Source organism: Triticum aestivum, chromosome 5D (assembly GCF_018294505.1).
Source record: "Triticum aestivum cultivar Chinese Spring chromosome 5D, IWGSC CS RefSeq v2.1, whole genome shotgun sequence".
NCBI classification, from domain to species: Eukaryota; Viridiplantae; Streptophyta; class Magnoliopsida; order Poales; family Poaceae; genus Triticum; species Triticum aestivum.
This window is the reverse complement of record NC_057808.1, coordinates 271,329,474-271,354,647: the sequence shown is the minus strand read 5'-3', so window position 1 is coordinate 271,354,647 and position 25,174 is coordinate 271,329,474. Positions and strand designations below refer to the sequence as shown.

The 25,174-nt window shown below is 42.2% G+C and overlaps 1 protein-coding gene across 1 annotated transcript; it reads left to right on the top strand.

The window, feature by feature from the left end:
• Positions 1–13,012: 13,012 nt before the first annotated feature.
• Positions 13,013–23,207, top strand: LOC123120818 (DNA-directed RNA polymerase 1B, mitochondrial). Its single transcript, XM_044540806.1, has 19 exons — positions 13,013–13,960; positions 14,920–15,135; positions 15,222–15,355; positions 15,549–15,612; positions 15,717–15,775; positions 16,114–16,231; positions 16,455–16,568; positions 16,663–16,794; positions 16,874–17,290; positions 18,514–18,564; positions 18,682–18,752; positions 19,245–19,329; positions 19,943–20,095; positions 20,197–20,271; positions 21,077–21,166; positions 21,281–21,328; positions 21,598–21,712; positions 21,806–21,909; positions 22,446–23,207. Exons 1-19 carry the CDS (start codon positions 13,103–13,105, stop codon positions 22,554–22,556), a joined length of 3,015 nt encoding a protein of 1,004 aa, XP_044396741.1. The 5' UTR covers positions 13,013–13,102; the 3' UTR covers positions 22,557–23,207.
• Positions 23,208–25,174: the final 1,967 nt, after the last annotated feature.

The following is a 25,174-nucleotide window of genomic DNA, read 5'->3' as shown; positions in this document are numbered from 1 at the left end:
ACAATCCTAAGGCACACTCTGCTACCCAAGTAAGGAGATCACAAGATGATTAGATGACATTCCATCAACCTGCTACAACTATTTGATGTCCCTCAAAAGTTCAAAGTCATGAGCCTGATTGTAGAGACAATCAAGAGGACACCTGCTGACCAAAAGAGAAGCTGTGGGTATGCTCCACATATTCAGGAGCTCATCAATGCTAAGATGGGCGCAGGTACATATTTGTTGGACAAGGAGCATCTACCCCTATATCCTGAATTTGAAGACAACAAGGTTGTAATGAATTAGGATGAACCATCATCAGCTCAAGCACAAGAGAAGAGAGCAAAAGCTAAAGCAGAGAAAGCTGCCAAGATGCCCAGTGTTGAGGAAGCATCTCAAGTTTTCCTGAAGAGCAAGCAAGATCAGCTTGCATATCTGATCCAATCTACACTGAGGATTGAGAAAAGCCTGGCCACCCTGACTCAAAACCAGGAGAGTCTGGAGAGGATCATAGAGACAAAATTTTATGAGCTTGATCTGAAGGTTACTGAGATACAAACAGCAGTTGAGCAGCTCCAGGAGGATACACAGGAGAAGAAGGGGAAGGCTACTACTGATGCTTTTAAGCGAGTGCCTAGAGGTCAGAGGTCTGCTGCAGTGCATGTACCTGATTCTAGAGCTACAACATCAGCACTAGCAGCCACAGCTTCAGTGCCAGCTCCAGCAGCCACTCCACCAGCTCCAACTACATCAACAGATGCCTTCGTCCTTGGAGTTCTCTCTACACCACCTCCCGAAGACCAAGCCTGAGAGACGCATAGCACTATGCATTTTCAAACATTTTGGTAACTTGTTACCAAAGGGGGAGAAATATGTATAGATCATAGGCTTCGAGAGAGAGTGTTTTGCCTTTTATCTCTCTTGCTTTTGGTTGAAACTTTTTGTGTGCTTGGTTGATACACTATGTCTTTGTCTGTGTGAGATACTTGTGATTGATCATATGCTACATTAATGCTTGCTTGGATGATGTTATCTCTTATATTCCATATATGATCATTCACTTTGCTTGGTGATGAGTGCATGCTTTTAATTTTTATCATTTTGAGCGCTCCGCCAAGATGTATGTGACATGGAAGAGTGACCCATGATCCTAATCGATTGTGCATTTGCATTCAAAAGCAAATTTTAAATAATGCACAAATTTAGGGGGAGCTCTTGCTTATCACATACTTCTCAAAGCGACGATGTATTTCAATCTTATGATCATTTGTCGAAGCTTTGATCTATATGTTGTCATCAATTACCAAAAAGGGTGACATTGAAAGTGCAACTATCCCTGGGTGGTTTTGGTAATTCCTAACAGCATATAGCTCATTGAGCTAATACTATTTCAAGATAAATATCTCAGGAAAGCTCAATGATTGGCATGGCATGGATTAGAAATGTGGACCCCTCAAAATGCTAAGGACAAAGGATTGGCTCAAGCTCAAAAGCTCAAGACTCTACATTTTACTTTTAGTGATCCAAGATCACATTGAGTCCATAGGAAAGCCAATACTATTAAAAGGGGATGAGGTGTTGCTTAATGGGTTACTTTCTCAAAATGCTTAGTGATATGCTCCAAAATCCTCAACCACTTTCTCATATCCACATATTTCCCAAACCAAAAGTCAAACTCGGCCCCACCGAAACTTTCTATCCGGCGCCACCGAGTTCAGTTGACATAGCCACTGCCACAAAACCCTAGTCTTTTCGGTCTCACCGATAGGAATCTCGGTCTCACCGAGATGGGATTGCAAACTCTTTGTTTCCCTTCGTAACATTTTGGTCCAACCGAAATGAGCGATCGCTCCCACCGAGTTCGCAATGCAAACTCTCTGCTTCCCCTTCGTAACATTTTGGTCCAACCGAGATGAGCGAATCGGTCCCATCGAGTTTGCCTGACCAACTCTCTGGTTAGCTTATTACCAAAATCGGTCTCACCGAGTTTGTGTAATCAGTCCCACCGAGATTACATTATGCCCTAACCCTAATGAAATCGGTCTCACCGAGTTGACATATCGGTCCCACCGAAAATCCTAACGTTCACATTTTGAACTAAATCGGTCTGACCGAGTTTCATTATTCGGTCCCACCGAGTTTGGTGATTTGTGTGTGACGGTTAGATTTTGTGTGGAGGCTATAAATACCCCTCCACCCACTCTTCATTCGTGGAGAGAGCCATCAGAACATGCCTACACTTCCATCATACATTTTCTGAGAGAGAGCCACCTACTCATGTGTTGAGGTCAAGATATCCCATTCCAACCATATGAATCTTGATCTCTAGCCTTCTCCAAGTTGCTTTCCACTCAAACCATCTTTCCACCAAATCCAAATCTGTGAGAGAGAGTTGAGTGTTGGGGAGACTATCATTTGAAGCACAAGAGCAAGGAGTTCATCATCAACACACCATCTATTACCTTTTGGAGAGTGGTGTCTCCTAGATTGGTTAGGTGTCACTTGGGAGCCTCCGTCAAGATTGTGGAGTTGAACCAAGGAGTTTGTACGGGCAAGGAGATCGCCTACTTCATGAAGATCTACCCTAGTGAGGCAAGTCCTTCGTGGGCCATGGCCATGGTGGGATAGACAAGGTTGCTTCTTCGTGGACCCTTCGTGGGTGGAGCCCTCCGTGGACTCGCGCAACCATTACCCTTCGTGGGTTGAAGTCTCCATTAACATGGATGTACAATAGCACCACCTATCGGAACCACGCCAAAAATCTCCGTGTCTACATTGCGTTTGCTCCCTCAAAACTCCTCCCTTCACCTTCATGTGCAAATATTTTACATTCCGCTGCTATACTCTTAGACTTGCATGTGTAGGTTGGTTGCTTGACTAGTGCTAAGTTGCTAAAATCTGCCAAGACTTAAAATTGGGAAAAGGCTAGATTTTTATTTGGTCAAGTAGTTGATACGTCTCCAACGTATTTATAATTTTTGATTGTTCCATGCTATATTATATTCTGTTTTGGATGTTTAATGGGCTTTATTATACACTTTTATATTATTTTTGGGACTAACCTATTAACCGGAGGCCCAGCCCAAATTGCTGTTTTTTGCCTATTTCAGTGTTTCGCAGAAAAGGAATATCAAACGGAGTCCAAACGGAATGAAACCTTTGGGAACGTGATTTTCGGAACAAACATGATCCAGAGGACTTGGAGTCTACGTAAAGCAATCAACAAGGAGAGCACGAGGCAGGGGGGCACGCCTACCCCCCCAGGCGCGCCTTCCACCCTCGTGGGGCCCACGTTGCTCCATCGACGTACTTCTTCCTCCTATATATACCCATATACCATGGAAACATCACAACAGGAAAAAAAAAGCCTATTTCCACCGCCGCAACCTTCTGTACCCGTGAGATCCCATCTTGGGGCCTTTTCCGGCGCTCCGCCGGAAGGGGCATTGATCACGGAGGGCTTCTACATCAACACCATAGCCTCTCCGATGATGTGTGAGTAGTTTACCTCAGACCTTCGGGTCCATAGTTATTAGCTAGATGGCTTCTTCTCTCTCTTTGGATCTCAATACAAAGTTCTCCTTGATCTTCTTGGAGATCTATTCGATGTAATCTTCTTTTGCGGTGTGTTTGTCGAGATTCGATGAATTGTGGGTTTATGATCAAGATTATCTATGAACAATATTTGAATCTCCTCTGAATTCTTTTATGTATGATTGGTTATCTTTGCAAGTCTCTTCGAATTATCAGTTTGGTTTGGCCTACTAGATTGATCTTTCTTGCAATGGGAGAAGTGCTTAGCTTTGGGTTCAATATTGCGGTGCTCGATCCCAGCGACAGAAAGGGAAACGACACGTATTGTATTGTTTCCATCGAGGATAAAAAGATGGGGTTTATATCATATTGCATGAGTTTATCCCTCTACATCATGTCATCATACTTAAAGCATTACTCTGTTCTTATGAACTTAATACTCTAGATGCATGCTGGATAGCGGTCGAAGTGTGGAGTAATAGTAGTAGATGCAGGCAGGAGTCGGTCTACTTGTCGCGGACGTGATGCCTATATACATGATCATACCTAGATATTCTCATAACTATGCTCAATTCTATCAATTGCTCGACAGTAATTTGTTCACCCACCGTAATACTTATGCTCTTGAGAGAAGCCACTAGTGAAACCTATGGCCCCGGGTCTATTTTCCATCATATCAATCTTCCAACACTTAGCTATTTTTATTGCCGTTTATTTTACTTTGCATCTTTATCATAAAAATACCAAAAATATTATCTTATCATATCTATCAGATCTCACTCTCGTAAGTGACCGTGAAGGAATTGACAACCCCTTTATCGCGTTGGTTGCGAGATTCTCATTTGTTTGTGTAGGTGCGTGGAACTTGAGCGTGATCTCCTACTGGATTGATACCTTGGTTCTCAAAAACTGAGGGAAATACTTACGCTACTTTATTGCATCACCCTTTCCTCTTCAAGGGAAAACCAACGCAGTGCTCAAGAGGTAGCAGTAGTCTAATCACCCCCCCTCTAGACATACTTTCGATCCTACAAAGTCACAAACCGGATACGTATTTATATTGAATTGTGGAGCTGTCAGTTGGTGCAGTTCTAAGCAAAGCATCGTGGCGGGATCTACGTGTGAAGCGGAGTACATAGCTGCTTTGGAAGCAGCAAATGAAGGAGTCTGGATGAAGGAGTTCATATCCGATCTAGGTGTCATACCTAGTGCATCGGGTCCAATGAAAATCTTTTGTGACAATACTGGTACAATTGCCTTGGCAAAGAAATCCAGATTTCACAAAAGAACGAAGCACATCAAGAGACGCTTCAATTCCATCCGCGATCAAGTCAAGGAGGGAGACATAGAGATTTGCAAGATACATACGGATCTGAATGTTGCAGACCCGTTGACTAAGCCTCTCTCACGAGCAAAACATGATCAACACCAAGACTCCATGGGTGTTAGAATCATTACTGTGTAATATAGATTATTGACTCTAATGCAAGTGGGAGACTGAAGGAAATATGCCCTAGAGGCAATAATAAAGTTGTTATTTATATTTCCTTATATCATGATAAATTTTTATTATTCATGCTAGAATTGTATTAACCAGAAATTTAGTACATGTGTGAATACATAGACAAACAGAGTGTCACTAGTATGCCTCTACATCACCGAGCTGAACGTGTGCAGATCGCGGAGGTGCCGTACTTTCGGTACTAGGATCGGTCGGATCGTGAAGACGTACGACTACATCAACCGCGTTGTCATAACGCTTCCGCTTACGGTCTACGAGGGTACGTGGACTACACTCTCCCGCTCGTTGCTATGCATCACATAGATCTTGCGTGATCGTAGGATTTTTTTTGAAATTACTGCGTTCCCCAACACATTTCTGATAAGATGAGAAGCCAATCTTTCCAAGGGCATCCTCTTTGCACTCGAAATAGTCATCGTATCCGATCACCCCCTCTCTAATACGGTTGAAAAGATGCCTACTCATACGAAAACGCCGCTGGAATTTCTGATATTTGAACAGCGGGTTGGTTGTGTCAACGTAGTCCTTCCAAAGAAGGAAATGGCCGCTCACTCGGTTGCGATTCAACGTCGGAAGGTGCCCCGGGATGGAGCCATGGAACAACGGCCGCTGGTTATTAAGGTGGTGATGGACCAACACGGCAGCCAGGATCTCCTCCTCATCATCGGACGAGGAATCGTCGGAGTTGCAAAGGAAATTATGGAAAATGAACTCGTCGGCGGAGTCCATTTGTACCTTGGCAAACTGTCGAACAGCTTGCGGGCGTCGACGAAGGAGCCAGCCGACGAAGGGAGGCGCGCCACCCTTGGATCAGCTGGCTGCCCTGGAGGCGTTTGACGAGCGTGCCGACGTAAGGAAGAAGGAGCTGGCCGGGGCGGTGAGGCGGCTTCCTGGTCGCATCGTCGTCGAGGAGGTAGGGGTGAAGCTTTCGGTGCCCCGGCGGCGAGACGGTGGTGGCGATGACGGGGGAGGTGGCGGCGTTGGGGGGAGATGTTGCGGCACCGTCTGCTAGCAGAGGCACCAAAAATGGGCGGCGACGACGTCGACGAAGGAGGCGGGCGAGGGTTTGCTGTTGGAATCGGAGAGGATGGCCAATGCGCCACCGACTAGCGGGCCAGGGGGAGTAGGCGGGCGCCGCACGCGTCCGTTTTGTGTCCGCGCCGACGCAAATGAGGCTCAAAATTGGGTCAGGAATGGGTTGGCAGACGGACAAAAAACGGACGCGCGTCAGTTTGGGTCGGCGCATTGGGCCGACTTTTCTGTCCGCGCCGATCCAAACGGACGCGTGCAGACGAAATGGGTCGGCGCGTTGGAGTTGCTCTAAGGGTCGTTGTTTGAAACAAACTTCAGCATAAACATACTTGGACACGAGTTTTTTTTAGACAAACTTTTTTTGAGCTTTTTTTTAGACAAACTTGGACATGTTTTTTTAGACAACTTCCAATCTTGGATTAGGGAAGAAGGAGATATTCGCGACTACTAGCGATTTCATTATGGGGCAGCTCACGATCTGCTTCTTATTCCACAAGAACGAAAGCACCTTTTCGCAAAATTTCTGTAAATTTGAAGTTGAACTTAATTAAACAAGCCAAGCAATTTGCTCACAATCACAAGAAATTTTTCCCCCGCCATATTTTCTTCCCCTCTGTTTGTCCACTACCTCGGCATATCCGGTGTGGGCGTTAGAGCATTGAGAGGACCTTTCCCTAGTACGAGAGGACCGGGAAGGACGCACCTCTGGTGTACCAGTTATCGAAGCAACAAGAAAAAGAGATCACTCGAGGATCCACCTCCTCGAGTAAAGGCTTCCACAGCGGGTTGACCAAAATGAGGATCCCAAATCGCATGAGCAATAGGTCTTACGTGTAAAGGGATCTACTGCTGGATAAATACCCTTGGAAGCTAATCCTCTGGAAAGTACGGTAGTAGCATCCAAATGTGCAAATGTTGTGGCAGGGGCATGGTCGGTCAAACTACCGATTTCGCCATATCCCCATTTCCCTCTTCTTTGAGACCAGGATTCCTTGTGTAATTTCAGGTGGTATTCATGTTTGGCATATGCCAGCTCTGACCACTACTTGATAAAAGTATCTTATGACTATCAGTAGAAATGATCTTTCCCTCGCGTTCGGCTATAATGGAAACCCTCGAATCTAGAGCTGTCTCTCGAATCTATGAAGTAAGACATTGATTTTGCAATAAGATCGATTATGTTCATTGCATAATAAGCTCCTTTGAAAAGCATTGGCGCACGTCCGTGTTCTTCGAATGGATCTCTTAATTGTTGAGAGTCTCGTCTTTTGTCATTCTTTGCTCCTTTTTCACTCAATGATTCCTTCGAATTTGCCGACCAAAAATTCTAAATGATTTATCAATTTTCATTAAATCTTATAGGCTATTGGGAACGAATCAAATCAGATGGTTCTATTTCTCAACCTTTCTGACTCACTCGGATTCGAACCGAGATGCTTGAGCACTGCTTCCTAAGAGCAGAGCGGTACCAAATAAAGGATTACTCGAATCAGGGTTTTGGGCATAAACAATTTTGTAATGGGACCTTCCCCTTATGCTATTTGTAACTTTAGAACATATACTAACTCATATCTCTTTCTCAATGATTTCAATTGTGATCGGTATTATCAGAATGCAAGCCCTACCCTTGAATTTACAAGATACCCAAATTTAATTTAAGAAATGAAAGAATTCAGAATGGACAATGGGGATGGAATAGCTGTTGGATGGTTAGGACATCCCGTCTTTAGCCATGGTGCCCCCCCCCCGGACCGCCCGGATCCCACGAGTGAATAGAAAGTTAGATCTACATGGGATCTCACGTAAGACCTATTGCTCATGCGATTTGGGATCCTCATTTTGGTCAACCCGCTGTGGAAGCCTTTACTCGAGGAGGTGCTGCTGGTCCGAATTAACGAATCCTAAGGCAAAGGGGCGAGAAACTCAAGGCCACTCTTCCTCCGGGCTTTCTTTCCGCCATGAAACAAGTAGCTGGCAAATCAAAATTGGAACTAGCGCAATTCGCAAAATTGATATTTCCTTTTTCCATGAAAAAAGGGGTAGGGAGAATCTCTTATGATAATCATCCGCGCCTTAAACGTATAATTATTGGAATAATTGTTGGAGACTCAAATGATGGATATGCAAGCATGATAACTTATATGCTGGGTCAATCAAGTATCCAAATTCTAAAGAAAAATCATTATTGACGGTCCAAGACCATAGATATTGAGCCACTTTGGGCTTCCCTATGAAATGAGGCATGGAACGGAGCCACTACGAAGAAATTACGGGAGTTACGAAAGAAGCTTCGGACTCATATTGTTCATGGGTTGAGAGCGGGAGTTGAACTCTAGGAGGTCGAATCCCCCCTTGTTTCTTATTTCCAATTTAGATAATTGGATTTGCACCATGAACCTTCTCCATCTGATTCAATAAGGGGGAATTAGCCTTCTTGTCAAATGGCTCACTGCCTTGATCCACTTGGCTACATCCGCCCCTTATCCAGCTAAAGGATTTTTTGCTTTTTTCCATTGATCATTATTCTATTTATTACATTAAAGAATGAATAAAATCTCCCCAAGTAGGATTCGAACCTACGACCAGTCAGTTAACAGCCGACCGCTCTTGAAATGATTGACAAGCACTGCGATACTGATCCAGTGTGGTTTCCAGAAATGTTTAAGGATTGGTAGTGTCCGGAAAATCTAGTCTGATTTAAAATAAGAAATAATTTCCAATCCTCTTCAAGGCATAATATGGAGAATGCTCATTCAATGAGCATTCCCCGTAGAAGTATTCCGGAAATCTGGGCCTGGCGGAGCATTATACAAGGACGCGCAGTAGGAGTAACCCATTACCTTCTGGGTGGAATTGCCACACTCAATTGTCTTAGTTAGTCTTCGGGACGAAGTGGAAGAAGGGCGGAGACTCTCGAACGAGGAAAAGGATCACTTGGATAAAAAAAATTAAAAGCAAATTTCTCTTATCCTCGTTTGTTCTTATCCGCCTCTTCAGGAAAATGAATATCTCCAGAAAATATTTTGAGTTCCAAAAGAAAACTCTGTTGTTCCGCATCTTGGTATAAAACCCCTCTTTATCTAATTTAGAATTAGAAGGAATTCCACTAACAACACAACGTAATTAACTCGATTCATTAGAACAACTTCCATTGAGTCTCTGCGCTATATATTTTATAGCATATATCCGCCTGGGTCGACCTTCTATGTCTGGGTCGACCGTTGCGTAAGTTCAGAGCCAAGCCAACTACGCCAATAGCACTCATCCATAAACCGGTGACGGGTCAACAAGGGCGTTCTAGTGCGTTGTAGATTCTTATCCAAAACTTGTATCATTTGAGAAATAGAAACAAGGATAGCAAACGGGTTACCTACTCCTAAGGGTCAAAGCAAGCCCAGCAACAGTTGAACAAGTGGGTAATGTTGGGGTGAACCAAAAAAGTTTGGGTAGAGCCGGATCTTTTAACAGCATTCAACCATCCGGGCAACCATAGGCTTAGACCCGCATTGAAAGCGGGGCCATTCGTTGAAGATAAGAGTATATCGAACCCAAATCCAAAAAAATTCTCTTTTTTATACATAGGTCGTCGATTCGGCATTTTTGTGTTTCTGCTTGAGCCGTACGAGATGAAATTTTCATATACGGCGTTCACAATTTCTTGAAGCTCGATCTCCCCCCAGATGAACCATATAGCCAAGCCTCCATGGCTGAATGGTTAAAGCGCCCAACTCATAATTGGTAAATTTGCGGGTTCAATTCCTGCTGAACCAAATCCAAGTTGGTGAAGATCATGATTTGGGATGGCACGGGGATCGTTTGATCGATTTCCTTGATTTGATCGCTACCAATTTGGTGGAGGAACTTTAGGACATCCTTGGGGAAATGCACCTGGTGCAGCAGCTAATCGAGTGGCTTTAAAATCTAGGTTTTCGCTTTCCTTGCGATGGGCCTGGCCGAGGAAAGATTCATGTTTGGTTCGGGAAGAGATCATAAAAGTTGTAAACTTATTGAGCGAAAGGTTACACCTACAGGATATGGTATGGTATTAAGATAATAAACTGCGGATTCTCTCTTTCCGTTCCATTCTTACGGCTATCTCGCAATACCTTCTACAGCTTGTCCTGCAGCAGTGTGCACATTCTTATTATGAGAAGGGGTCATTCGAGCCTATGGAAATAGGATACTCCCGCAACGGAGCTTCCAAAAAATTTCTTTCCGAGTTAATTTTCTCAGTTTTATTAACCCGGGCGGCTCTTTATTATTGCTTTAAATTTGTAGTTCTTGTTTCAAGTACCGGAAAATACAACATTTTTATTATTTGACCAACCATGAGGAGATGGGTTTAAGATTCATTAGCTTTCTCATTCTACTCTTTCACAAAGGAATGGCTGCGTTCGGGAAGGATGAATCGCTCCCGGGTTCATGAGTTATGGTCAACAAACAATACGTGCTACAAGGTACATAGGTCAAAGTTTCATAACTACCTTATCCCACACAAATCATTTACCTATAACGATTCATTACCCTTATGAAAAATCGGACCTGTTCTGAAAAAGTCGAGGTATTTCGAATTGTTTGTTGGGCTTGCTTCTATTGGACCTGGAGTTGGTCAAGGTACTGCTGCAGGACAAGTTGTAGAAGGTATTGCGAGACAGAGAAGATACGGGTTCGATTCCCGCCGCTCGCCCGCTTAATTTATCAAAGTAAAAAAAATCCAAGTCTTAAATGAAAGGATCTGGTTGGAATCTTAAAGTGTGGAGATACGACTTTGGGCTATGGTTAGCTCAGCTCCAATCAAGAATCCCCAAGGGACCCCAAGGGGAGGCCTGCTACGCCAAAAGCGAGAAAAACTCCATCCCTTTCCTTTTGATATCCCCATGCCGCCACACCACAGGGGGACATGGAGGATCATCTCCATACCATTTTGCATTTCTCGACAAATATAATCTGTTTGGCTATTCTAAGTGGTTTTTTTTTATTTTTTCTCGACAAATATAATCTGTTTGGCTAATCTGTTTGAATTCTTGGGTTCAGGAATTCTTCTATAATTTAAATGACTCAATAAAAGCTTTTTTTATTCTTTTAGTTACTGATTTTTTTGTTGGATTTCACTCCACCCGTGGTTGGGAACTAGTAATTCGTTGGGTCCTCTTTTGGATTCTTAAGACCACCCTTGCAGTAGGATACCATCTGCTTTGGGGTTGGTAAAGCATTTACCTAAGTTATGGAAAATTCATAATTCATCAGTTCGATTCGTGCTAATATTGGCATTCTTGGGTCCCTGGAATGGAAGAGATAATTAAATTAATTAGGCCTTGAACTTCTACTTTCGTTTAGAATTTAGGTACTTTTCTACTAAATTGATTCACTTTTGTTCTTTGTTTTTGAAACTTTCTCTATATTTTTAGAGAATTTTATGACTTAGTGCGGGATGGATGCATTTTTGGTCTGAGTTGGTTAAATTAAAAAAGTTAATAAAATAACTTCGTTACCTAGTTATTTTATTCATCAAGTTGTTCTAAAGAATCAAAACGGTCGGTTATTAACGGAATTCCTTGTCGGCTTTCCGTGAAATACTCGTTTGGCCTAGGACTTCCAAACCTCGATTTTTCATATATAAACGTAACTAACCTATCTCCCTTGTAAAGGATTTCTCCGCCTATAATGCTCGAATTCTATCTCGCCCTTCCTATTTTTAAAATAAAAATAGAAAAATAGGAGATTTTTTTAGGAAAAGTTCGGTTTTTTTATATTGAATTTGTTAAAACAGAAAAATCCACACGGATCCACTAGGATGGTTTTTTATACCTAAAAATGCAAAAAAGAATTCTTGAAAAAAATTGCGCAATATCAGTCAGCCAGAGACCACCGGTTACTGGATCTAGTCCTCCGCGAGAAGTCAGAAATTCTGTGTATTTGGACCAATTTAAAGTGTCAGCCACAAACTTTGCGTTTGTGGATGGAATCCCCCAAGCCTCTTTTCACATCTGGAAATATGAAATTCAGACGGATACGACAAGCCGGGGCTCAAGTCCTAATAATCCCGCTAAGTGGTGATTCAACATGGATTCTACATCTTGGAACCAGGCCAATTTGGGAGCGGCTTTATGATAATGGAACCAACCAGCAAAAAGCATTAATGCTGCAAAAATCAATGCGCGCGGGTTCAATTCCCGTCGTTCGCCCATCGCATTATTGCAAATTCCAAAAATGCAATTTTCCATATTCCTAATTACGTATTTACTTACAGGATTCTTAGTTTCTCGTTGGGCTTCCTCGGGACATTTTCCATTAAGTAATTTATATGAGTCATTGATCTTCCTTTCATGGGCCCTGTATATTCTTCATACCCCTATCCATTAGTATTCCACATAAGAAATCCATTCTAGAAAAAAATACAATTAGATTAGCTCTTCATAGACAAACTTGGGGTTTGCGGCACTAGCGCTTTTATTTGCGAACCCTTTTGTTTAATCTTAAAAAAAAATCTTTCGATTTCGATTAGATACTTTTTTCTTTTTTTAGGATATACGGTCTAATGAGGCTACTATGAAATATTTACTCATGGGTGGGGCAAGCTCTTCTATTCTCCCAAAACTGCTTAGCAACAGTCGGACAAGTGGGTAATGTTGGGGTGAACCAAAAAAGTTTGGGTAAAGCCGGATCTAAGTGTTGGCTAGGATATTTTATACTTGTTTTTTAATAATATAGAATATATAGAAAGGTTTCTTATTTAAATCAGAAGACGAATATGGCAGCCCCGGGGAAAGGACATGAGTTGAAGTGCAATGAAGCACAATGGGCTTGAAAGGCGTGGTAAAATTGCGTGAGGTAAAAGGAAGCGAGAGACATGGGGAAACGATCTCCATCCCTAACACCCAAATCAACCGCGCACGAAGGTGCCAAGGGTTTAAGCCCAGCCCGAAGTCGGCGTGCCCCCCTCGCCCAACCCCCATTCCCTCCTGCGTTGGCGGCGGCGCCACATCCCCCATTCCCCATGTCTTCCCCTCCCTTCCCCGCCGCCTCCAGTTGATGCTCCCCGCCCCAACTCCGGCCGCCGAGACAGCCATCTGCCCACCGTCGCCGCCGCCTCCTCCTCCTCCCGTCCTCCTACCCGCCAAAGCCCTAGACCTCATGTGGCGCCGCCTACCCTCCCGCCGCCTCGCCTCCGCCCTCCTCTCCGCCTCCGCGCCGCAGCTTCCCCCTCCTCCTCTCCACCGCCTACTCCTTCCAGCTCCAGCTGCTGCCCCCGGAATCCTCCCTCCGGTGCGCCTCCTGTGGGGGCAGCCACCCTCGCGATTCGCGTCGTCCTCCGCTGCGGCCGCCGAGGCCGTCTCCTCCGAGGAGGTGGACGAGCCGCACCACGCGCCCGAGGTGATTGTCCGTTTGGGCCCCAATACAAAGCTGCCTGTGGCGGAGGCTGCAACCGCAGGTCAGGCGGGGAAGAAGGAGCGGAGGAGGGGGCGCGGGCAGGGGAGGCAGCTGGCAGAGTTGGCGGCGGAGCATGGCATTGGATACTCCAAGTACGTCTCACTGCGCCAGCGGCAAATCCGGATCGAGACAGAGGCGTGGGAGCAGGCGGCTAAGGAGTACCGCGAGCTGCTCGCCGACATGTGCGAGCATAAGTTGGCGCCCAACCTGCCCTATGTCAAGTCACTCTTCCTTGGCTGGTTTGAGCCACTGAGGGACCAGATCATCGCTGAGCAGGAGCTTGTCAGCCAGCGTGGGACACGTGCCTCCCACGCCCCGTATTTTAACATGCTTCCAGCCGACATGATGGCCGTTATCACCATGCACAAGCTCATGGGGCTGCTTATGACTGGCAGTGGCGATGGAAGCGTCCGTGTGATCCAGGCCGCTTGTCAGATAGGTGAAGCAGTTGAGCATGAGGTGTGTTGGCTCGTGGGTGGCACTTGAGCTTCTTTTTTTCCAGTTGTGCAGTTGCACACCAAAATGGTTGCCACATCAAAATGAATTAGCAGTGGTGGTTCTTATACTAATCTCAAGTGACCACTAGGTTGACACTGCTGGTGGTTGAGATCATTGATTTTTATCGATTAAGGTCGAAAAATGACGTTTTTAGTAATAGCTTCTCTTAGATTTATAATAATTTAGTGCTAAGGGCCATTATTCATTAGAGGGGTGACATGATTGAAATTACTCCTACCATTTTACGTTTTCATTCGTATAGGTATGGCATTATGTAAGGCTGAATATATTCCCCGATGAACTCTGGGTTATTGAAACACTGTAGGTTAGGTACGTCTGGAGCTAAAATACATTTAAGTGATATTAATATTTCGTTACATTTGAAAGTAGGGATTATGTAAATGTAGTTGAAATGGGTCAAAATATATACATGACTTGATTGACTAAAGGCCTACTCATGAGCCTTGGAATGATTTAGGGTTAGGCATCATTACTGTTATTGGTAGTGGTTTGACATGTCGTAACAGAAAACTGCACTTATCTTTGTTTTTCTTCTCTAACTGGGAACGGTGTATGTGCTTTCCTGATGTCAAGTATTTTTCTGGAACGTCAATAATCTAACTGTTACATGTATTCCCTTTGTATCCACCATTCTAAGTATAAATTTTGAACCATTTTCGTACATATGTTTGACATTGTGCCATAAAAGAGGTGCCTTTATTTCTTGGGGACGGAAAGGGATACCTTTGTCAGCTGCTATTTCCTTGCATATCTTTGGCGTTTGCATTGATTTTCAGTCAATTGTTAACCTGGCATTTATTTCTTTTGTTGCACCAGTTATGGTGACAACGATTAATGGGATACGTTAGTATACATTGCTAACGAGTAATTGTAATGTTTTTCCTCTTGTCCTTGACCAGGTTCGAATCCACAAATTTCTAGAGAAGACAAAGAAAAAGAACACTAAAGAAGTAGATAAAGTAGTAGAAGCAGTGGATGCAGATATTGCCAAAGAACAAGAGCGTTTAAGAAAGAAAGTCACTGATCTGATGAAAAAGCAGAAGATACGGCAAGTCAGGCATTTAGTGAAGAAGCAAGATAGCACCAGGCCATGGGGTCAAGATGCTCATGCAAAAGTATGCACCTTTTCTAATTATTCGGTGATATATGTTTTACTTCTTCAACTAATGACATATTTATATTATCTTTTGCCGTTTTGTAGGTTGGCAGCCGTTTGATTGAGCTATTTATTGAAACGGCCCATATACAACCACCTGCTAGTCAGTCTGGAGATAGTACACCTGAAATCCGACCTGCTTTCACACATGAAATGAGAACTGTGGCAAGAGAACAACAGTAATCATGTCAACTCTTACTTAATACTCCCTCCGTCCCAAAATAAGTGTCCCTGACTTAGTACAACATTGTACTAAAGCTGTACTAAATCTAACAACACTTATTTTGGGACAGAGGGAGTACCTTCTTACCCCCCAAAAAAATGTTTCTCTGTTCTAACTTATGCTTTCTTTCACACCTTGTATTTAAATAGGAAAAGTCGACGATATGGTGTGATCAAGTGCGATCCACTGGTTCGACAAGGCCTGGATAGAACAGTGAGTCACTGAGTTGTTCCTTCTGTCACACGTGCAATGATTTTCTTCATTAGAATATTCTTTCCAGAATATTGCATTCCCTGATCCTTCCTTTCCTGTGACAGGCAAAGCATATGGTCATACCTTACATGCCTATGTTGATTCCGCCGATCAATTGGACTGGGTTGGTACTGCTTATCCATGTTCCTCACAATTATTTGCATATATGTTGCTAGATAGCTCGGCTGTTCTTCAAGTGTGTTAGGTTACATCATAGTAGCTGAGTGTAATCACAAATCTGAACGGTCCCCTTCTCGATTATTTCAGTGTGTTGTGGTTCATAAGAGTGGATGCTGCTCTGTTGGATTATTACTAATATAATGGTTCCGAGTAGCAAAATTATCCCTAATTTTGAGTACATCATGCCTGGAAGTTACTAGCGGCACCCATGTTATCCCTAATTTTGAGTAGCAAAGTTATCCCAGTAAATGTTATGGGAACTAACAATAGCAATTTCTACAGATATGACAAGGGTGCACATTTATTTTTGCCATCCTACGTGATGCGCACTCATGGAGCTAGGCAACAAAGGGAGGCTGTAAAAAAGGCTCCAAAGGAACAGATGCAAACAATTTTTGAGGTATTCTTTTGCCTCATGTTTATATCATCTTTGCAGATTAGATGAATAGTTATGATTGAAATACGTTTTCAAGATCACATGCATGGATCTCTTTTTAGCACACTTGATGCAGATAGCTGTTTCTCTTGTTAATATGCTGTTTGCACATTGGCATGCTGATGGCTGTTCTTGCTAAGCATCTTTGTCTATGTGATATAATCGTTTGATGCCTTTTTGGTTTCAGGCCTTAGATAATCTTGGGAGCACCAAGTGGAGGGTCAACAAAAAAGTTCTTAGTATTGTTGACAGAATTTGGTCCAGTGGCGGCCGACTTGCTGACTTGGTTGATCGTGCTGACGTGAGCTGCCATATTTTTCTCTCTGGATTTCATCTTATGAAGACTCTATGGCATTCTTGTTTTATATGCTAACTTTTCTTTTCATGTACTCTAGGTTTCCCTACCGGAGAAGCCTGACACTGAAGATGAAGCTGAGCTGAAGAAGTGGAGGTGGAGCATGAGGTCAGCCAAGAAGGAAAACAGTGAAAGGCATTCTCAGAGATGTGATGTTGAGCTTAAACTTGCCGTAAGCGACTATAAGGGTTCTAGTGGGACATCATTTACTCAATTTTACTCTTCATCTAATGTACCCTTGTTGGTAACAGGTAGCTCGCAAAATGAAGGAAGAAGCGGGGTTTTACTATCCACACAACCTTGATTTTAGAGGCCGTGCTTACCCAATGCATCCTTACCTGAATCACTTGGGTTCAGATCTTTGTCGTGGAGTGTTGGAGTTTTCTGAAGGTCGACCACTTGGTGAATCAGGCTTGCGCTGGCTGAAGATACACCTAGCAAATTTATATGGTGGAGGTGTAGACAAGTTATCATACGATGGCCGGATTGCATTTACTGAGAATCACCTGGAGGACATATTTGACTCAGCTAATAGGCCTCTTGAAGGCAAGCGTTGGTGGCTTGAGGCAGAGGATCCATTCCAATGCCTGGCAGTTTGCATGGATCTTAATGAAGCTTTAAGAAGCCCCTCTCCAGAAACAGTGATCTCACATATTCCTGTGCACCAGGTACTGATATTTTGTCCATGGTATATCATTTTTCTTCTAATAATCTCATTTCTTGCCTGCAATAATTGTCATGTTTCGTTAAGTTTTCCGTGTTGCTTTGCTAGGCTAGGAAAAATTAGCCATGTTTGTTTCTCGTGCCTTGAAGTATAAGACAACAGCATGCTTTGACAGCTTCCAGAAAAGTGTAACTAATGCCAAACATATTTGTAGTTTGATCTATTTTTGGGCATTGCCTGACAAAATGATGTATAAATAAACCTTGAATACATTGTTTATCTCGAGGGCAAGGAATTTCTTGTGCATATGAGCTAGTTTTCTTGGCAAGATCTGCGCAAATAAACATTTTTAAGTTCTGCTAAACATGTCATGGGCTCATGGCATAGCAGCAGCTGCATGAGTGTAGGAAGGACATACAAGTTCAGTCCAAGGAGGAGGTACCTATTTGTTGAGAGTTTGGTTTTGTTTTGATAGAAAATGCTTTACTTGAAGTTGTAATATGTTAGGATTGAGTTATTTGATTTATTTAGGCACTTTGTCTCAAACAGGGATTGTAATCTCTTAAAGAACAAGCAAAAATAAACCAAAATACTAATACATTTGGATGTAATACTGGGAGCCAATGGCGTTTAAAATGGTATGGTAGATCACAGCTGTTAGCATTAACTTCAGTCGTATGTTCATTTTGATTACATAAGGTTGTAGCAATAAAAATATATACTAAATAGGAGATCTAAAATATGATTAGTAGCATGGACACGGATTATAAGCGTTCCTGAAGAAAAAACCAAACATTATTTCTAAGTTTGAATAGAAAATCCAGAAAATAAATAAATTTACATGTGGCATATACTCTGTGCTTGTATTTTGTTTTGGTGAGAAACATGTTCATTTGTGTTCTGCAGAGAATGAAGAGAAACATGACTGTCTACCATTTTCTTCTGTAGCTGCACAAAATGCATATTTTTTGTACAATCTTTTGTAACCGCGCATAGTATTCACACATGCACATGTGTGTTCTCCTTTCAGAAATTTTTGAAATGTTATGTGTGCTACATGTTGTAATATGTAACTAAAACATTAAACATTTACGCAAGAGAAGACATGATATCTGGTGCTGTTGCTAAACCATGTAATTGCCCACCTAACCTTGTATAGTAAGTCTAGGTGTTCCGTTATGTGCTTATGCTGGAGCAGAATTATGATAATTATGTTTTCTTTTTCAGGATGGTTCTTGTAATGGCCTGCAGCACTATGCAGCTCTTGGAAGGGATAAGGTCAGTTCATATTTTTATTAATTACGCTGTTGCTTTGTCACGTTCTTTTTGGCATGGGGATTATTTAATATTTGGCCAGTGAAGTATGTAATTATTTCTGTCATCAATTTCATGCAGCTGGGTGCAGTTGCTGTTAACTTAGTTTCCGGAGAGAAACCTGCAGATGTTTACTCTGGAATAGCTGCCAGGTAGAGGTCATTCTGTCTTGAACGTAGTGTCGATGGGCAGACTCAACATTCCTTTTTAACTTGTAGCTGTCTGTATGCCATACCCTATCAGCCTATCTAGTTACTGAGCAATCTTATTCCGATGACTTGTAATTCACAGCAATTGTGGTCCGAAAAATATACTTTTCTCATAAAAGTACCAGTCGTGGATGGAGTCAAACTTCAAAGTACCTATATATGCTCATATTTATACGCGTTCCTGAAATGAATTTGGGTAGACAACAGATTGGATACAAATTCAAACAAGCTTAAACTGTCAGTTCATGTGTTTATTTATGAAATTATTGGGTCCTGCTTGGTATCTTTAATATCGCAGTGCCTTATCAACAAGCCAATTAACTGTTCAAATTTAGATTTAAGTCAGGGTCCAATTTATCCATCTTGACATGTGCCTGGTGTAATATCTTCTTCAACTTGTGATCTGGAGTTACATTTCTAGTACTTGTGATCCAGGGTGGTGGAAATTATGAAGAGAGATGCACAAAAAGATCCAGCTAAAGATGCTGATGCAGCACGTGCTCGTTTGTTAGTTGATCAGGTGTTGTTTTTAGCCAGTCTTTATAAATATTCTTTTACCTTGTATGATGAAAATACTGTGTTCAAGATTGTTTTTTATGTGATCGACTCTCTACCTCCAAGTTATACATACCTGTACTAAAGCTGAGACCTGGTAAAAATCTACAGCTGATGTTATGCTAAAATCAACAGTTCTACCTAGAGTTACAATGTTTTCTGTAACATTTACCAGTCTAGCTATCTGTGATAACGCGTACTAAAAGCCTAACCAATTGAAGAGTAACACATTCTTTAAAATGTTAGAGCAACACCTACTTTTTCTCAGCATGGAGCAAATTTGTAAAATCATGTGGAAACTCCTGGGATTAGTACAAACCTAGCTCAGTTATTATGCTAGATGAAGTTTATTTGAAACATCACTTTAGAAAGCACATATATATTGAGTTGGTATATAAGCATGCTGACTAATTGGGCTGTCATAAGATTAATGTTTACCTAATGTGCTGAATAAAGTTTGTGTCAGCTATTTTACATGATTTGATTTCTGTAATTGCTTTTAGTTGGTATCTCATAGACTCGCCAGTAATACAGGTAAATTATGTAAAGTTTTATGTTCTTATTTGTGAAATATACAGGTGGATAGGAAATTGGTAAAACAAACAGTGATGACATCTGTCTATGGTGTGACTTACGTTGGAGCACGTGAACAAATAAAAAGAAGATTAAAGGAGAGGGGGGTCATTGCTGAGGACTCGGAACTTTTTGGTGCATCATGCTATGCTGCTAAGGTGGAATGCTTTAATCATTGAAGCTTTTGTTTCTTCATCTAACATGTACACCTTGAACTGAACCACCTTTTTTTTGTTTCTTTCTTTTCAATTCTGGATAGGTCACGCTGACAGCACTTGGTGAGATGTTCGAAGCTGCTCGTAGTATCATGACCTGGCTAGGAGACTGTGCCAAGGTATCATCTGCAGTATCATGTCTGTTCTGTCTGAATAGCGTGCGATCCACTTCAATATCATTTTTTATCTGCTTCAAAGTATTATACTGCTATTTTTGTTTGGTAATCATGGATTTGCTATTGAATGAAGCCCCAAAATGTGATCTGTTGTCTTGTGGTTTAATTTGTATAAGAAAATAGTTAGTAATTATGAATTTCTTCCTTTACAATTTTTTGGGGACATGCTAAAAGAAAACATTGGCTGGGTATCTTAAACTTTGTTTTTGTTGGCATCCTGTGAGTGCCCCAACAGATAGAATGTTCCTTTTTTTTGTCTATACTCATATAACTTATTAGAGAGGTACGTATCCTTCGTTACAAAGAGCCAGTTTGTCGTTCAAGTGCTTTTCTATTCAGTGCTGTGATATTTTGTGAGTTAGGGGAGTCTTAACCAATTTCCGTAGGATTATACTGTTTTATCTGAATAAATGATGCTGTCAGCTAACTACAAGTCCACCACTCATTAACGAAATAAATGAGTGCTTTCAGAAAGGCAGCGCCATGCACAGCGGAGACTGAGGAAGGAAAACTTAAAATGAAAAATAAGATCAAATAAAACCTCAAATACTATCATGACTATTGACCTACAACTTAAGATTACATCTGAAGAATAAGTAAACTGTTTGTTGAGGCAAACTCCTAAGGCCATCTTTTAGTTAACATTTTTCCTTCATAGTCAAGCTGTCCTGCCTTGTCCTTTTGATTTCTGTTTCTAAATAGATTGGCCTTTATAACCATGGGTATTGAGCAGTGGCTTGTATGACAGGTTATAGCTTGTGAAAATGAACCTGTGAGATGGACGACCCCTCTGGGACTTCCAGTTGTTCAACCATATCGCAAACTAGGGAGGCATCTTGTACGTATTTCAGTATAATTGTTTCCTCACTTTCTCTTGATTACTGCCGCCACATTTTTTAAGAGGAATTTAACATTGCATAACAATGCGATATTCTTGATGTTCTCCGTGTAGATTAAAACTTCGTTACAAGTCCTGACCCTTCAACGAGAAACCGACAAGGTATGCCTCTTTACATGGATATATGTTGAGTGCATCTTATTGACAATGGGGTATTGACTGCTGATCGGTTTCATGCCACTGGCTGCTGAATGGTAGTTGGGCAGGAAGTGGGTAATTGAATTTTGCTTGCATACTTGTGCATCACATTGTTTCGCTGAACATATTTTCCTCATCGCAGCACTGCCACTGTTATAATGTACCATCAACTATACATTTCGAATCTGATAGATCTGTTGAGTATACTAGATGAACGTGTATCTTTTGACCAGGTTATGGTGAAGCGGCAGAGGACAGCTTTCCCTCCAAACTTTGTACACTCCCTTGATGGCTCTCATATGATGATGACTGCTGTTGCTTGCAAAAAGCAAGGCCTATATTTTGCAGGTCGGTATTCTCTTTACTATCTGCCAGAGTATTTATGGGATACTTCGCTGCGTCTGTGTATTTTACTATTAGCATTTATGTAAATCAATGCAGGAGTTCATGATTCATATTGGACCCACGCTTGTGATGTTGATACAATGAACAAGATACTTCGGGAAAAGTTTGTGGAACTGTATGATGCGCCTATTTTAGAAAATGTATGTATTTTGTCATCTCAGTTATTTGCATGCATATTTTTGGTATGTATTTGCACATATATTTGACAAACATTCTTTCTCGTGCGATATATTTTTATTTGAAAATTGCAGCATATGCTTTTTCTACTGTACTTATTACAATATTCTTAGTTTCGTGATGTGTTTGATTTTGCCTGATGATTGTCGAGTACACTTAGAAGTGTTTCCCTTGTCCACTGATGCTTCTAAAGTTGAGGGTGCATTGCATTTAATAGCTATAACCTAAACCGCTGTCTATTGTTGTTATTTATTGATTTATATCCTCTTTGTCTGCATGCTTAGCTGATTGGGCTTCATTTCCATGCGTATTGGTTTGTTATATATTTCAGTATGTTAGGACTACCATATTAATTTTGCTGTTGTGCTCTGTTTCCATGCTTTACCATAGCACATGAGCTTGCTGTTCTATGTGTTATTTTCGTAATTGTTCAATAACAAATGTCATAACTCATGACAGACTATGCATTCAGTTTCTTAACACAGTATATTTGATGCAGCTCTTGGAGAGCTTTGAGACATCTTTCCCTAAATTAAAATTCCCACCGTTGCCAGAGAGGGGAAATTTTGATATGAAGGATGTCCTCCAGTCTACGTATTTCTTCAACTAGCATGATTGCAGCGGGCATATTGTCCTATTTTCCGCTCAGCTGCCCAGCTGCGGCCTTGCACAAATCTCAAGTTCCGTCGAAGTACATGAGTGACTGACTCAGATGATGAAGCTAATTCTTTTGCTGATTGACCTGCCAACCTGTGGACAACTCTCATGAAGATAATCCCGCAAGACTGGATTTACAGAGGTACACAGAAGCCGCTCTTGCTTTGCTGCAGAATTTCATGGTTTCAACATCGCCAGCCATAAGCAAGGTGCATTACTACTGCCAAGGAGCTGGCAATAAACAGAGCTGGCCAGGAGGAGGTTGAAGAAAGTGACAGTCAAAATAAGTGGAAACCATGACCAAGAAGCACTCGCTGCGGAGCCTTTTTCCGAGTTTGTGATATAGTGTAGTTTCTATCTGTGCCCGTTTTCCCCCTTAAGGCTCACGCGTAGCACGCTCACTCACAGATCATCAGTTTCCTGTAAATGTAATTATATGTAATTTTTGGCCTCTTCCCTAACCTATCATTTTTTTTTCTTGCTTTACTTAATTATAGAGTGGGGAATCTGATGGGTGCAAAACAGTACTGTCGGACAATTGATTCATAATTATCATTGTGGTTGTAAGATATTATCTATAGTAATAAAGTTAAATAGTTGTTTCCCTCATTATTTCAGGGGGGGGGGGGGGGGGGGGGGGTTGGAGCTGGTCTCACCCCCTTCCTATCTGTGATATTGATGCTATGCGTATCATTGCTGTCACTAGGGATTGGTTTGAGGAGCCCATGAAGAGAGAAAGGCGCTTTCCCATCTTCTTAACCTGAAATGAAGGGGTACCTTCGGGAAGAGATCCAGTGGAGACAGCTGGGCCGGTAGCTCAGAGGATTAGAGCACATGGCTACGAACTACGGTGTCGGGGGTTCGAATCCCTCCTCGCCCACAGCCTTCCAAAGTGGGGAGAGCCTTCTACTTTCCCCTTGAGGGTAGAAAAATCATGATCGGGATAGCGGACGTAAAGCTATTGAACTTAGGTATGCTCTTTCCTTTTGTCGAAATGGAATCGTAGAACAGAATGTGATACGATGAGATATTGTACCTTTTCTTATTGACGATGTAACAGTTATTTCTAATTAATAAAATTGCAGTTTTGTTTAAGAAAAATTGATGCCATGTGTTTGCAACTGTTTGGACGTTTCAAGTTCAAGTTTTAGTATTACTGATTGGACTGGTATGGCATCGACCACGTCTTGGCACTGTTATTTCCAGTATATTTTGCAGGTCTTTGCAATTGCAACCAAAAAGAAACATAGGAGATCCTTGGGAAGAAATCCTATGCGATCGTGAGACCCTGTCCACATGAGAACACTTGGCAAAAGCTTTTCAACGCTGGCACGCCAATTAATTCTCTAATTAATTGTAGCAACAAATCACTTTCCTTCCATTCCAGTGTTTCCCACGCATCCTCGACCTTTCAGCATCCAGTTCGATGTATCTTCTCTGTCTATTCCATCTCGCAGGCGACGACGTGGCACCATGGCGCAGCCGGACGACGGCGACGAGGCACCGGATCAATCATCATATATGGCAGCACATCCATCAGAACCTCCTCTGCCCACATCTCCTCCACATTTCAACGAGCAGACGAGTCGTGCTTGAAGGACGAGCTGCCGGGCGTTGTGGAACGCGGTCGTGGGCGGCGGCCACGGCCGCGGCCGCGGCGAGCGAGCAGGAGAAGCGTACCAAGGGCGAGCTTCCTGTGCGCTGACAAACGCCGGTGAGAGCAGCCGAGGCAGCGAGGGCGAAGGCGGCGGGCGGCGCTGGCTGCCGCCGCGAGCGAGCGAGAGGAATTGGGCTTTCGTAGTGGGGCTGGACGTTGGAAGTGGATCCTCTAACATGAAGGAAGAAAGTCACCTAAGCTACAGTGCAAAGTGTAAAACAGAGAAGAAAAGTCAGGTACTATAACAAACACTGTATTTATCTACTTAAGCAGGTACTGTATACAATTACTGTTGATATAAATAAATTTAAAATTAATTTTATTGCACCATAATTTTGTTCGTATGTAATTTTTGTAAATGTAGAAAGTAGATTCGTAATTTACAAATTAATTCAAGTCATTTTAGCCTTAATCATATGGAAGTAAAGGAAGGAAGTTAGGGAACTGTAGCTTAGGTGTGTTCCCTCCTTCATGTTAGAGGATCCACTTCCCTGGACGTTGGGATTTGGGATCTTATTAATGAAACCGAGGATTCGCTTTTGCCAAATGTCCTCATCCAAAGAGGGTCTCACGACCTGGGCGTACGACCCAGGTCGCATAATAGATGCACTCATTCCACAGTCATGTATGCATTTATTAAGGTGTCTTTGATGATGATGTGGTAGAAGGAGAAGGCAAGAAAAATACTCAAGTGGGAGGCAATGGTATATGACTTTTGAGCTAACATCTGCCTTATGAAAAATTAAGTTTGCTAACCTTCTTATCAAGGTTTCACTTGCTTGTGATTTGACAATTACTCCCTCTATTCCATAATATAAGATGTTGCAATCAATATATGACGACGGGAGTATTGATGAGCAAATAAATGCATCATAGTGATGGATTGTTGTGGTCTGATACCACTAGATTAAAGG

What these genes read in the sequence shown, in the direction of transcription:
- LOC123120818 (XM_044540806.1), top strand. Translation starts at nt 13,103, where the DNA reads ATGCTCCCCGCCCCAACTCCGGCCGCCGAGACAGCCATCTGCCCACCG. An exon ending in CCGCCGATCAATTGGACTGG is followed by an intron (nt 15,776 to 16,113) that starts GTTGGTACTGCT and finishes CAATTTCTACAG; the next exon opens with ATATGACAAGGGTGCACATT. An exon ending in AGATGCAAACAATTTTTGAG is followed by an intron (nt 16,232 to 16,454) that starts GTATTCTTTTGC and finishes TTTTGGTTTCAG; the next exon opens with GCCTTAGATAATCTTGGGAG.